This window comes from Tenrec ecaudatus, chromosome 15, assembly GCF_050624435.1.
Source record: "Tenrec ecaudatus isolate mTenEca1 chromosome 15, mTenEca1.hap1, whole genome shotgun sequence".
Classification (NCBI taxonomy): Eukaryota; Metazoa; Chordata; class Mammalia; order Afrosoricida; family Tenrecidae; genus Tenrec; species Tenrec ecaudatus.
In genome coordinates this window covers 110,636,574-110,650,721 of record NC_134544.1, presented here as the reverse complement: position 1 = coordinate 110,650,721, position 14,148 = coordinate 110,636,574, and the positions used below count along the sequence as shown (strand labels likewise).

Here is a 14,148-nt window from a genome sequence, read left to right as displayed (position 1 = left end):
CACATTTTGGGGGGCCGGAGGAGTTGCGTGAGAAACTACTTTGTACTCCTACAATTATTTAAAATCCCCCAAATCTTTTGCTTCTATGGGCAATGTCTATCAATTTTTGTTATAGTGCTTAAAACAGAAAAGTTTTAAAAATATGTACTGATTAATTTTTCAAATAGTCACATCACATTAGAAAAATAGCACCATTTTGTTTTTTAAAAATATTTTAAGTGTAGAAATAAATTAATTAAAATATAATGGCATCTTCCCGCTTTCCCCCACTTCTTTTTTTTTTAATCATTTTATTAGGGACTCATACACCACCCATCTCGATCCATACAAACATCAATTGTGTAAAGCTCATTTGTACATTCATTGCCCTCATCATTCTCAAAACATTTCCTGTCAACCTAAGCCCCTGGCATCAGCTCCTCATTTTTCACCTCCCTCACTGCTCCCCCCTCCCTCATGAACCCCTGATAATTTATAAATTGTTATTTTGTCATATCTGGCTCTGTCCCATGTCTCCCTTCCCCCACTTTTCTATTGTATGTCCCCCAGGGAGGAGGTCAAATGCAGGTCCTTGAAGTAGGTTCCCCCTTTCCAACCCACCCTCCCTATGCCCTCCCAGTATCGCCACTCACTCCACTGGTCTTCCCTATTTCCAGTTCTCATCTGTACCAGTGTACAACATCCTCTGGTCTAGTCAGGCTTGCAAGGTAGGATTCGGATCATGACAGTGGGAGGCGGGGAAAGAAGCATTTAGGAACTAGAGGAAAGTTGTATTTTTGATCATTGCTATGTTACACCCTGTCTTGTCTCCTCCCCAAGACCCTTCTGTAAGGGGATGTCCAGTGGTCTATAAAAGGGTTTTGGGTCTCCACTCCTCACTCCCTTACTCATTCACTATGGTAAGATTTTTGTTCTATGATGCCTGATACCTGATCCCTTGACACCTTGTGATCGCACAGGCTGGTGTGCTTCTTCCATGTGGGCTTTGTTGCTTCTGAGCTAGATGGCCGCTTGTTTACTTTCAAGCCTTTAAGACCGCAGACGCTTTATCTTTTGATAGCCAGGCACCATCATTTAGTTGTTCACCCACTTTGTCTTCAGCGGTTGTGTTGGGAAGGTGAGCATCATAGAATGCCAATTTACTAGAAGAAAGTATTCTTGCATTGAGGGAGTACTTGATTGGCAGTCCAATGTCCCTCTGCTGCCTTAATACTAACCTTATTAATATATGCACATAGATCTGTTTACCCATCCTCATGTATAAATATATTTGCATATGTATATGTCTTTATCTAGACCTCTATAAATGCCCTCTGCCTCCCCTCTCTTTCCTCTATTTCCTTTGACTTCCCTCCAGTCCCACTATCATGCCCAGCCAGGTCTCCCACACTCTTCTCATCCCCAATTTGGATCGCTTATTGTTTGTTCCCTTGTCCCTGGGTTTATTAACACCACTACCTTTCCCCCCCACTTCGCCTCCTCCCATGTCCCCACGGAACTATTGGTCCCGTTTTCTCCTCCAATTATTCATCCAGCCTATCTTATTTAGACAGACCTGCGGAGATAGTAACATGCACAAAAACAAGACAGAGCACAACCAAGCAACAATATACAACAAAACAACAAACCAATGACAAAACAAAACACAAGAAAGAAAAGCTTGTAGTTAGTTCAAGGATTGTTGGCATTTAGGAGTGTTTTCCAGTCCAGTCTGTTGGGGCACCATGCCCTGGCCCCAAAGTCCACCTTCAGCTTTCCCTGGGGACCTCGCTACTCCATTCCCTTGCTGTTCTGTTGCACCCCTTGATGTTTTGCCTTGGTGTGGCAGATCCGATCGGGTGCAGTACCCTCATTGTGTCTCCGGTGTTGTAGCCTGTAGGGCTATGGGTCGGTCTGTGAGGGACGTCATGCCTCATAGTGGGGCCAGCCATGTGGTCTTCTCTTTCGACTGGCTGTTCTGATTGGGAACATCAACCTCTTGGCCTGGTGGGCCATGATGTGCTCCACTATCTCCTCTTCCCCCTTCCTCTACTCCCGTGTGCTCCGATCAAATATGTCCCTTTCCAGAGCTGTAGATTCAGTGCCGTCTTTTGATATAAATTCTTTTGAGGGGAGGGGCAGATGTCCCCGTACTAGTTGGGGTTGGGGCCGGCCCCCCAGAACTCTCCAGCGGTTCCCTACTCTACGCTGGCATGTTGCATTCACATCTTGGAGCTCGGGATGAAGTCTGGTCTCTCTTTACCTGTGGAGACACAAACGATACCCTCCCCTTTGGTGGGTTAGTACCCTGTGCCCCCTCTACCCTTTTCTTTTTTATTGTTATTATTTTTTTTCCTTTCCGCACCTCCTTTTTTAGCTGTCTACCATGTGTATCCCTGTATTTGGTCTGGTCCCTGCCATGTTAACTGGCCCTCTCCCCAGGGATATTTGTATACCGTCACTTTTTCCCTATGCCCCATTTGCCTTTTTTTAAAGCTTACTTCAGCAGCCTTTCAAGTCTTTCTATATTTAAGTCAATGCTATCTTGAAGCCTGTTTTCTCTTTTTTGCCCTCTGGGTGACGTTGTTCTATTTGGTAGTCTCTTCTTTATGCTTGGTGAGTGTTGTTCTTCTGCCCATACTGGGTGGGGAAAGCTCTTTTGTAGGGCTGGGTTTCTTCTAACGTATTCTTTGAGTTTTTCCTTGTCTGGGAAGACTCTTCTCCATCTCTCTTGATCCATAGTTTGGCTGGGTAGAGGAGTATTCTTGGGTTTGCATTGTTTTTCTTCAATTTTTGGAATATGTTACTCCACTCTATCCTCTTCTTCATAGTCTGCTGATAGAGCTGAGCATATTCTTATGTGGGAACCTTTATATGTGATTGCTTGTTTTTCCCTAGCTGCTCTCATGATTTTCTCCTTTTCCTCAAAGTTGGATAATTTAACTATTATGTGCCTTGTTGACTTCTTCTTGGGGTCCCATCTTGCAGGGGTTCTTTCAGCCTCCTGAATGGTTGCCTGGTTTTCATTCACTAAGCTGGGGAAACTTTCCTCCAAGAATTCTGGCACTGTTGTTGCAGATGACTTCTTTGTTGTGTCTTCCTTGGTAAGCCTGTAATTCTAATGTTGTTCCGCTTCATAGCATCAGACATAGCTCTTAAGTTTTCTTCAGCTTCTCTGATGATCTTATTAGATTTTTGTTTGCATTTGTTAAACTCTGCTTGGCTGTCCTTCAAGTCACTGATGCAGTCCTTTGTTTGCCCCAGTCCATTATCAGGTCTATTAGTCTGCTATTGGTTTTTTTATCTCCTGCTTAAGCTCTTGTACTTCCCTTTGTTGTATGGACTTTCTCTCCTGTTTCATTTCATCCTTTTTCTGTATTGTTTCCCTCATATCCTCTATGACTCCAAGTAGCATTCTGAAAATTTCTTTCTGTGGCAGCTCAATGTCTGCTTCCTCTATGCATGTCATTATGTTCAGGCCATCTTCTGGCATCGCCTTCTGTTTCTCCCTTTTTTTCATTGAGGTCGTTGGGCTGATGACTGTTTGCGTTGCGTTGTTTTAGATGTGCCATTTTCCTGGGACTCGAAGAGCACTGGCTCTCTCTGGGAGACTTGTAGGAGTACTTTTTCGAACTGCCTATAGCTTATTTCACTATGGAATTAACCTACCACCTTATCCTTCTGTGGCTTCCCTCTCAGGGGAGTGACCCAGAAGGGTTGCCTGCTTTGATGTTGGGGAGGTTGGTAAGAGGTTCCTGCTGCAGCTTGGAGCGTGGTGGAGCTCACCTAGCTGGGTGTGGCGCAGGTGTAAATGCCCTAGGCTAAGGGGAGTGGTCTGGAGGTCAGCAGTAGAATGTGAGAGACCAAGAAAGAGGCAAAGAGATTTTATCTCTTCGGCCAGCTAGAGTATACTCAAATGTAATTGTCTCTCACAGTCACTGGGCTGTAGCTCCTTGCTGTTTAAAGCGGTTCTATGTTATGCTAAAAACTGCCAGGCCCTGTAGCTGAGTTCTGACATTCCTTAGCTAGATTACTTATGCTGATTTATGTTAACGGTTTCCCTTGGAGTTGAGAAACCAGACTTGGATTTGAGTTTTAAACCAATAATATATATTTCACCCCTTTTTTATTTTTGCTTGTGATGTGCTCGGCTTTTGGGGCTGTCAGACTGGCCCCCAGAGGGGGAGATCCAGCTTATTAGGGGGGTTGCTTCCTTCTCGGCCAGTTGGAACTAAATTTGCTCCCTAGACTCCCAACTTTCCGCTTATATTCTCCCACACCGAGATCTTCCTAAGGTGATACTATATTTTTGCTTTTACTCTAAATTATGGCTACCCGCCACCACTCCCCTGCCGTGGGCTCAAGGCAGCCAACCACGCGGAGAGCTCCGGAGAGAGGCTCCCCTTGTGTCTGGGATTCTGTCCCCTCTCCGCTGTCTGTCGGCAGAGATCACTGCTCCCCGCAAGAGCATAGCGGGTGCCTGCAGCCTCGCCAAAGCTAGAGCGCTTTAAAGCATTCTTAGTTTGCTTTGTGAGTGGAAATCCCACACAAAAAGGGGTTCAGAAGAGACCCTTGTACCCTAGTTCTAATTTCAGGACTCCACCTCCCCGTTTTCTTCGCCTTACCTCCCGATTTTCTGGTGTGGCAGCAGGAGCTCTGGAGGGATGAGTCCTATCTGGTCGCCATTTTCCCTTTTTATGTTTTTCCAAACCTTTTCAAGACCTACCTTAATAGAAGAGTCTCCTTTCCCTTCTACCGTCACTCGAGTTTAATGTCATTTGGGTGAGTAGGAAAGCCATCTGTGCGAGGGTTTACCAAAGGTCATGAACCAGTTCCCAAGGCCTTCTCTTAAATGTCTGAAGGTCCTTTTGCGTCTATTTAAAAGGTCTGTTACCATCCACTGATGGATCCCGCCCCCCCCCCAGTAGAGCCGTGTTCTGTAGAGTGTGTAATGGCTGGAGTTTGGGGTGTCAGTTGCCAGGCATTTTGTGTGGCACGCCTTGATGGGCTCAAATCTCCAACCTTTTGGTTAACTTAGCAGCTAGGTGACTTAGCCTCTTGTATCACCCAAGGACTCTGCCCACCCAGATAAACGTGTACATATGCCCCTTCATGAAAAGAAGCAGAAAAAGGGAAGAACATTATAGCCTTTCTAGAACACAACCTTCCGAATGCCATGACCCTTTAATACAGTTCCTCGTATTGTGGTGACCCCCCAACCATCAAATTATTTTCATTGCTACTTCATAACTATAATTTTGATGCTGTTATGATTCGGGTGACCCCTGTGAAAGGGTCATTTGACTCCTGAAGGAGTTGTGACCCACAGGTTGAGAACCACTGTCTTTTTTTTTTTGAGAACCACTGTCTTAAAGGATCCTCTGAGTCAGTTGGTCTGTGGCAGTGAGTTTGGTTTTGGTTTGTTTTTGTTTTTTTTTAATTATGCATGTGGAATATGAATACCTATCAGTGAACTTTTGTAATATTACACCATTTGGGGGTCTATATTTCACATATCGTACAATTCAAAAGTTCAGTCATATTAATAAAAGCTGTACAGTCATGTCCACAATCACTTTTAGAACATTTATTTCCCTCTCGTACCCATCGTCATCAATTTCCAACCTTCTCTGCCAGACCCCTCCAGAACCCACTACTGGAGTCACTGTCTGTAGTTCTGCCCATCCTGGATTTCACAGACACAGAGAGATACAAAAACCAAAATGTATCAGTGAACTTTTTGACAGTCAATTGTCTGTCTGAAGAGTGGTTAGCTCCTTTATCCATGTACATTCTGACCTAGCACAGTGAGAATTAGTGACTCACTGAATTAGCAGCTTTCAAAAGTGATATCTTTTATCAGACTATTAAAATTGGTATTTGTTAGATTGTCCCCAAACTCCTCAGAAAGCCATTTTAATTACTGACGTGCTGTCAGACTCACGTGGCAGGCATGTGATTTTCACGTTTCCAATTTTTACCTGGAAGCTTAAATGTTATTGTAACAACAAATATTGTTGGCTCTGCCTTTACACTCCTGTTACTCATTTTTGAGAACATGTGTGCCAACCACCCAAGTCTGAAAACCATACATCGGGGTCCTTCTCCCCAAAATTACTTTCCGTGCAAAGGAAGCTTGTTTACCCTGAAAGACAGCCCCACTAGGGCATGTCCTTGAGACAGCCAGTGTACGTTGGTCCTTCCTCAACGACATGGTTAAGTGAGCTTGGTAGTGCAAAATCAATGTCTTCCTGGTATTTTGGTGCCACTGCCTGGACTCATCCTAACAAACCAGCAGTTGACTTCTCATCCATTTTGTCTTCTTGTATTTGGTTTGTTTCACATGTTGAAAGCTTGTATCGTTTGTGCTGTGAGGGATTCAGCGTGGGCTTGGGTTTAGGCTTAGGATCTGGTGCACTCCACATGGGCCAGAGAGGGTTAACAGGGAAGCAGCATCCCTCCTGAGGCCATTGTGGCGCTCAAAGAACTTAGTGCCAGTGAGTCCCTTTCCATTTACAATAACCCGACAGGCAGTAGCCCTGCTTCTCTGGAGCTGTGCTTGGGCTAAGGTTACTTTCCCAGAAGGAACTGAGATTTTGTGGTCTAGGCCTCTTTCCCTATGAAGATTCTCCAACGAAGAAATTGAAGGTTCATGGTTTAATTTTTTTAAGGAGAATATATCTTATAAATAAACTTGGCTCTCTCCCCATTAATATTTCTAGTACTTTGGCAAGTGACCTTTTTGCAATTAACTTGGACATTTGGTTAATAACTTTGTACATTAGTCTTAGTGTTTGATGACCTCGTGCTTAAAGCCCTAGGTATTCATGTCACTTTAGAAGTGGCTGTGAGATTTGGCTTTGGCCAGTGTATTTCAATTTCCTTTGTTGTGCTTCTGTTTTTGGTTTCAAAGGGATCATTAGTCCAAGGAAATTTGATTCAGATATTACTACCTTGCTAGACATCTAAAGTATTAACTTATCTTTGGAACTTTACTTAAATATTTATTTACTTCATGTAATTATTGAGAATTTAAAATATCTTTTTAAGTAATACTGTTCAACATTTTAATTATTTCAGCCATTGTAGAGAATTTTTATTCTGAAACATTTACTTCCATACTCAACCGAGATTGAATTGTTGACAACTTTTTTACTCTCAGTTTTTTCTGTTTTTGTTTTATTTTTTTTCTTCTAAATGTTTTTCTCCTTTTTAAAAATCATTTTATTGGGGCTCATACAATGCTTATCACTCTCCATACATCCATCCATTGTGTCAAGCACATTTGTACATTTGTTGCCATCATCATTCTCAAAACATTTGCTTTCTACTTGAACCCCTGGCATAAGCTCCTTATTCCCCGCTCCCTTCTCCCTCATGAACCCTTGGTAATGTATAAATTATATTTTGTCATGTCTTACACTGTCTGACGTCTCACTTCACCCACTTTTCTGTTTTCCATCCCCAGAGAGGAGGTTATATGTAGATCCTTGTAATCTGTTCCCCCTTTCCACCCCACCCTCCCGGTATCACCACTGGTCCTGGTTCATCTGTCCTGGATTCCCTGTATTTCCAGTTCCTATCTGTACCAGCGTACATCCTCTGGTCTATCCGGATTTGTAAGGTAGAATTGGGATCATGATTTGTAAGATAGAATTGGGGGTGTTGGAGGGGGAAATGAAGCATTTAGGAACTAGAGGAAAGTTGTATGGTTCATCTTTGCTACACTGCACCCTGACTGGCTCGTCTCCCCACGACCCTTCTGTAAGGGGATGCACAGATGAGCTTTGGGTCCCCAATCTGCACTCCCCCTCATTCACAGTGATAGGATTTTTTGTTCCTTGATGCCCGATGTGTTGGCAACTCTTAAAATGTGTGTGTCCCATTACTACCATAGAATGAAGTTATCCCTTCTCTTTCCAGCTGAGAGACTTAAACTTCCAGTATGTATTAGAAATGACAAATAAAGGTAATCATTTCTTGTTCCTGTTTCGAGCTCTTTGCAAAGAAACGTGAACAGTTTCCTCTCTTTCTCTAGGGAAAATAATAAACGAACTGAATCTTGATATTCTGTAACATGTACCTTGGAAATTAACAGTTGTTCGTTTTTGTTATACTCATTTATCTTTTTAGGTGATGCCAGAACTTTTTGGATGGAGCTGGAAGATGATGGAAAAGTAGACTTTATATTTGAGCAAGTACAAAATGTGCTGCAGTCACTGAAACAAAAAATCAAAGATGGGTCTGCCACAAGTAAAGGTATATAGAACAATAAAAGTTTTCATTCTGCACTAATTTTGCCCACTGGAAATACAGTGTTTTCCTGTTTCCAGTATTGGTGGTTGTAATTTTTTAAGTAAAATATTTATTTTCTGAGAAACATGTTTTCATTACTTATTGTGCTCTGCTTCTATAAAAATTTTCTTTTACTAGACCATGGACATTTTGTAAAGTGAGTGATAGATTACTCATGAATGATAGCTACTGAATTTATCTTGTTCTAAGGCTACATTCCCCCCACCCCCTTTTTTTTAATCTTTTCCTCCTGTGTAGTATTTTTGTAGGGGGTGGCATGGGAGGGAGTGGAAGTTTGCAGGAATGATCCTTGTTCATAGCTTAATATTTGATAAATAAAGAAAAATATTTTAAAAAATACCCATTACCCATCATTTACAGAGAGTTTTTAAAAAATCTAAGCATGCATATAACTGTATTTTGCTTGCTTTAAACAACTTGCACTGCTAGTCTACTGAAAATAAAGCTTTTGTTCTGTATCAGTCATTCAGGTCTGTTTGTATGATTGGTTGTTTTGGGGGGTTTGTTTTTAAATACTTTTATTAAAGACTCTTACATCTTTTATCACAATTCACACAGTCATCCATTGTGTCAAGCACATTTGTACAACATGCCGCCCTCATTTTAAAATCATTTCCTTTCTACTTGGGCCCTTGATGTCAGCTCCTCCTTTTTCTCCCTCCCTTCCCCACCCTCCCTCCCTCATGAACACTTGATAAGTTATAGATTAAATTTTTCATATCTTATGTCATCCTCTGTTGCCCTTCACCTACTTTTCTGTTTTTTGTCCCCCTGGGAGGGGATTATATGTTGATCCTTGTGATTCCCCCTTCTCCCCCCCCCCCCACCTTGCATTTATCCTCCTGGTATCGCTATTCTCATTGTTTACCCTGGGGGGTTTATTTCTCCTGGATTCCCTGTGGTGTGGGCCATTATCTGTAGCAGTGTGCATGTTCTGGTTTAATCCAAATTGTAAGGGAGAATTGAGGTCATGGTAGTGGAGAGAAGGAAGCATTGAAGAACTCGAGTTTCCTCCGTGCTATACTGCACCCTGACTGCCTCATTTATTCCTTGTGACCCTTTTGTGAGGGGATGTCTGGCTTTGGGCGACTCCATACCCCGCCCCCCTTGGTTGTTTTGTTACCACGACTACCCCTCCTTATTTCATTATCTTCCTCTTTGGTTAGTTGTACAACATAGACTTTCATGGGGAACTCTCCTTCAGCACAAGAGGACACGTCTTTGTGTTTGGTATTTTGGGGGGCATAGTTTTGTGGAACACATCCCCCCCCTAGGCGATTCTTAAGGGAACTGGAGTTGCTAAGCAGCTGCTCTCGGCAGGAGAGAGGTAAGACTTTCTGCTCCTATAAAGGTTTCCAGTTTGGAAACCCACCTGGGCAGTTCCGTTCTATAGGGTCAATATAAATCTGAACCAAGGAGGTGACAATGGGGTTTGGGTGGAGTGTTTTGTTTTGGGAGGAGGGAGCTTCTTACTCTGTTCTGAACTCCTGGATAGCACAGGTTTGCTATAGTGCTAACTTAAAGGAATGGCAGTCCACACCCACTCAGCAGTGCGATCGAAAAAGCTGAAAGACATGCAACAGTTAGTTCTGTTTCATATGGGGTTGTAACATGGGGTTGCCATGAGTCAGAATTAACTGAGAATAATAACATTCTTAGTGCTCTTATAACATTCGTGTTGAGTTAACCTTGGAACAATGCAGGCTTTTAACTACGCAGGCCTATTTATACATGTATTTTTCTTTCCTGTTGCTATGAGCTCAAGTGTTGCCAGTGTCTACTTAAAACGCTGTAATAATAGTTGATGTAGTCGCCCAGCCTTTAAGCTGATACACCTGAGCTAGTCACTGCACTAGCAACAGGGGAGAAATCCTTCATCTGAGTGGATCCATGCAGTTCAACTCCATGTTGTTCAAAGGTCAAATGTATGATGTTTGTCCAAAAAGAACGGTGTTATTTTTACATGCTAATTGGTCTTCTCAGTCCTTTAGGAGTAAGATAGGGATGTAGACCTGACTTTGGTACTACCACTTCTGGGCCAGGTAACAGAAGTAACTGCCTCTTTAGCTCCAGTGTGTGTCCAGTCCTAGGAATAGCACAGGAAGATAGATGAGATGAAGTATGTAAGTTTTTGATGGCAGTGGCTAGCACCACATACTAAAGCGCTACCTTTCTTCCTTAACAGAATACATCCAAGCAATGATTCTGGTGAATCAAGCAACTCTAAATAATAACTCAACATTGATCAAAGGTAAGTACATTTTTATTTCTCAAACGATAGTTTTCTTTTCATCTGTCTTACTCATTCCAATCCATCCCTTCCCTTCCCATACAGTTCTGTTCTTCAGTCCCATTGGGTGGGGCTCTACAGTCATCAATGCTCTCAACTCCCTCTCCCTCCTTCTTCCCCCACCTCCGCACCCTCCAGGAACCGTTAGTCCTGTCAGTGTCTCTGAGGGCTCATCGATCCTGACTACCATATACCAAGTGATCTTAAATGAACAAATTAATATACACAAAATCTTTAAAAAACTAGAAGATAGTTATGTGGTTCATCAACACCACACTACACCCTGGATCTATCCTCCGTTCCGTGTGGCCCTGCTAAGAGGGACTGTCTAGTTGTCTTGCTGGTGGACGTTAGGTCTCCATTTAATCTAGTCCCCTTCATATCAGTTTGGGTGTGTGTTTTTTTAACTGTGATAGCTCTTCCCGTCAACACCTCATGATCACACAGGCTGGTGTGCTTCTTCTATGTGGGCTTTGTTGCTTCCTTGCTAGAGGGCCACTTGTTTAACTCCAAGCCTTTAAGGTTCCGGACACTAGCGTTTGATACCCAGGCACATAGGTAATACCAGTCTCTGGTATTTTCTTACCGTGAAGCAAGCAAGCCTTCATTTGTCAGGTTAACTAAAGATAATTAAAATATAAAACCACACTGCTAAGCTATAACAGCATAAATTTCGCAGGAAGAGAGTGAACAAGCTCTGTCTTTTTTAAAAAGCTCTTTTCCCCACTCAAATAAGGAGGGTGTTTATAATGCTAAACCTTGAAAGAACAGTATACCTCTTTGGTGAAGAACAATATTGGAAATTTATTACGGTATGGATCCATTGGTAAGTTTTGGTTTTATGGTCATTAGAAAACCATCAGCCTTCAAATTCATTTTAGAAAGAATTAGAAAAAGAAAAATTGGGGTATTATTTTATCAGAATCATTCCATAAATGCTAGTCTATCAGGAGTTTTCGAAAATACACTTATTCAGTTTTAATTAATACTATTGTCAGAAAGAGCCCCCAATAAAATTATTTATTAATAAAAGAAAAAAGAATAGATGAAATATTTAACAGAAAAAAGAAACAAAATTAAATACAGTGGGATATAGGCAAAACTAAGGGAAAGCTGAAAAAAAAAACAAATGGATAAAAAGAGGCATCCTAGTGACTTACTATAAAATTTTGACTAGTAGAGCTACGGGAAAACATAAAACACATAAATTTTACAGTTGGTGGGGTTTTTAAAAATTATTTTATTGGGGCTCATGCAACTCATCACAATCTATATATACATCACTTGTGTAAAGCACACTTATACATTCGTTGCCCTCATTCTCAAAATTCACCTTCCACTTGGGTTCCTGGAATCAGCTCATTTTCCTTTTTTCCCTCCCCCTCGCTCCTCACTCCCCCCACCCTCATGAACCCTTAATAATTTATAAATTATTATTTTATCTTATACTGCCCTGCTTCTCCCTTCACCCACTTTCCTGTTTCCCATCCCCCAAAGAGGAGGTTATATATATGTAGATCCCCGTGATCGGTTCCCTCTTTCTAACCCCTCTTCCCTCCCAGTATCGGCACTCTTACCGTTGGTCCTGAGGGGTTAATCCGTCCTAGATTCCCTGTTTGCAGATCCCTACTGCACCGCTGTGCATTCTCTGGTCTAACCAGGTCCACAAGGTAGAATTGGGATCATGATAGTTGGTGGGAGGAAGCGTTTAAGAACTCAAGGAAGGTTTTGAGTTTCATCGTTGCTACACTGAACCCTGAGTGGCTCATGTCCTCCCCACTACCCCTCTGCAAGGGATGTCCAGTTGTCTACAGATGGGCATTGGGTCCCCATCACGTACTCCCCTCATTCACAATGATAAGATCCCCCCTCCCCCCGCCTTTGGTGCTTGAAACCTGGTCCCCTCAGCCCTTCATGATCACACACACATGTTGGTGTGCTGCTTCCATGTGGGCTTTGTTGCTTCTATTGGTGGGATTTTTTTAATGTAATTTTTAAGACATATTTCTGAAAAATAGAGGCAGCTATTTTCCTTGACAGTTGATTAAAATATAGATGATAGTCCAGGCCAAACTGTTGGTTCTCCAGAAGAAATCTCTCCCATCCTCATTTTACTTTATCTTATTCTATTACTGTTTTTGAAACTACAATAATGAAACGTGATCCTTTTGTTTGGATTTTTTAATTTATTGGGGACTCGACATCTCTTAGCACAATCTGTACATCCCTCCAGTGTGTCAAGCACATTTGCACATATGCTGCCACCATCATTTTCAAAGCATTCTCTTCCCACTTGAGCCCCTGATATCAGCCCCCCATTTCTTCCCCCTCCCTCACGAACCCTTGATAAGTTATAGATTGTTATTTCCATGTCTTACATCGTCGTCCATCACCCCTCACCCAGTTTTCCATTATTTGTCCACCTGTAAGGGGACAACCTTATAGGTTGATCTTTGTGATCGATTCCCCCTTTCTCCCCCAACCCTCCCCTAGGTTCTGAAATCTTAATGTGTTTACTTATGAGTATTTGAATATTACAATGCATGTCTTTTAACTTGATAAACTTGTTTCTCATGTTCCCCACCCCATATAGATGATGCAGCTGTGACCCAGAATGAACAGGCAGACAAATCAAGTTCATTGCCTTCTACGTCATGTCAACACTCCTTTCCAGAAGACTATACCTTGCTGTGTGTATATAAGTGGAATTTATGTTGTTAGTGCTTTTGCTCTTTAAAGATATTTACTCATTTTACATTCTAACCACACTGCCATCTAATCAACTCCCAACTCGGAGTGACTGAGGGGACTGAGTAGAACTGCCCTTGAGGGGACCACGGCTTCAGCGCTTCATAGAAATGCGCAGTTTCATTTTCTCCTGCAGAGTGTCTGGTGTGTGGAAACCACTGGCCTTGTGATTAGCAGCTCAACACTTAACCCAGTGCACCACCAGAACTCCTCTAGTATGGATATAATGTATAAAAAGATTCTTTCCCATTGAAAGTTTTAAAATTCTTAAATTTTTAGTGTTTCATACTTAAAAGTTCATGAGTCAATAGATTTCTTAATATTCCTAAATAATTAAGCCTTTTTCTAAAATTCGGAAAATACTGGTGGCATAGGGGCCTATCTCCTGAGCTGTTAGCCCTGGGGTCTGCGTTGTGAACCCACCACGTACTCCACAGGAGAAAGATGAGGCGGTCTGCTCCATAGACAGTCAGTCTCAGAACCCCAGTGGGCAGTTCCGCCTCGTCCTGCAGGGTCGCTCCGTGTCAGAATCAGTGCAGTGGCAGTGAATTTTTTCTAAAATTTAAGATAATCCACATGTTAATATAAACTGAAATCTACTAAATTAGCTATTTTTTTCCAACTAGGAAATTATTTTCCTGGACTTCCATCTCACCCCCACCACCTTTGGAGGCTTGGAGTATTAAAAAGATCCAAAGTGTATCTGTCAGTACCAGTTCAGGTTTTATAATGTGTAACAATTCTCACATAGTAACTGAAAATTGACTAAAATTTTCTGGTCTTTCCTTTCTCCTTTCCCACTAATATCAGTAAAG

The 14,148-nt window shown here is 42.1% G+C and overlaps 1 protein-coding gene across 2 annotated transcripts in view; it reads left to right on the top strand.

Annotated features, from left to right (window-relative positions):
* Positions 1-14,148, top strand: part of SETDB2 (SET domain bifurcated histone lysine methyltransferase 2) — a 45,822-nt gene that overhangs the window by 11,503 nt on the left and 20,171 nt on the right. For both annotated transcript variants that reach the window (XM_075532650.1, XM_075532649.1), the window contains 3 exons: positions 8,113-8,238; positions 10,481-10,546; positions 13,179-13,275. In XM_075532650.1, coding sequence (XP_075388765.1) covers positions 8,133-8,238; positions 10,481-10,546; positions 13,179-13,275 — 269 coding nt within the window. In that variant the 5' untranslated portion in view covers positions 8,113-8,132. The remainder of the gene's footprint in view (positions 1-8,112; positions 8,239-10,480; positions 10,547-13,178; positions 13,276-14,148) is intronic.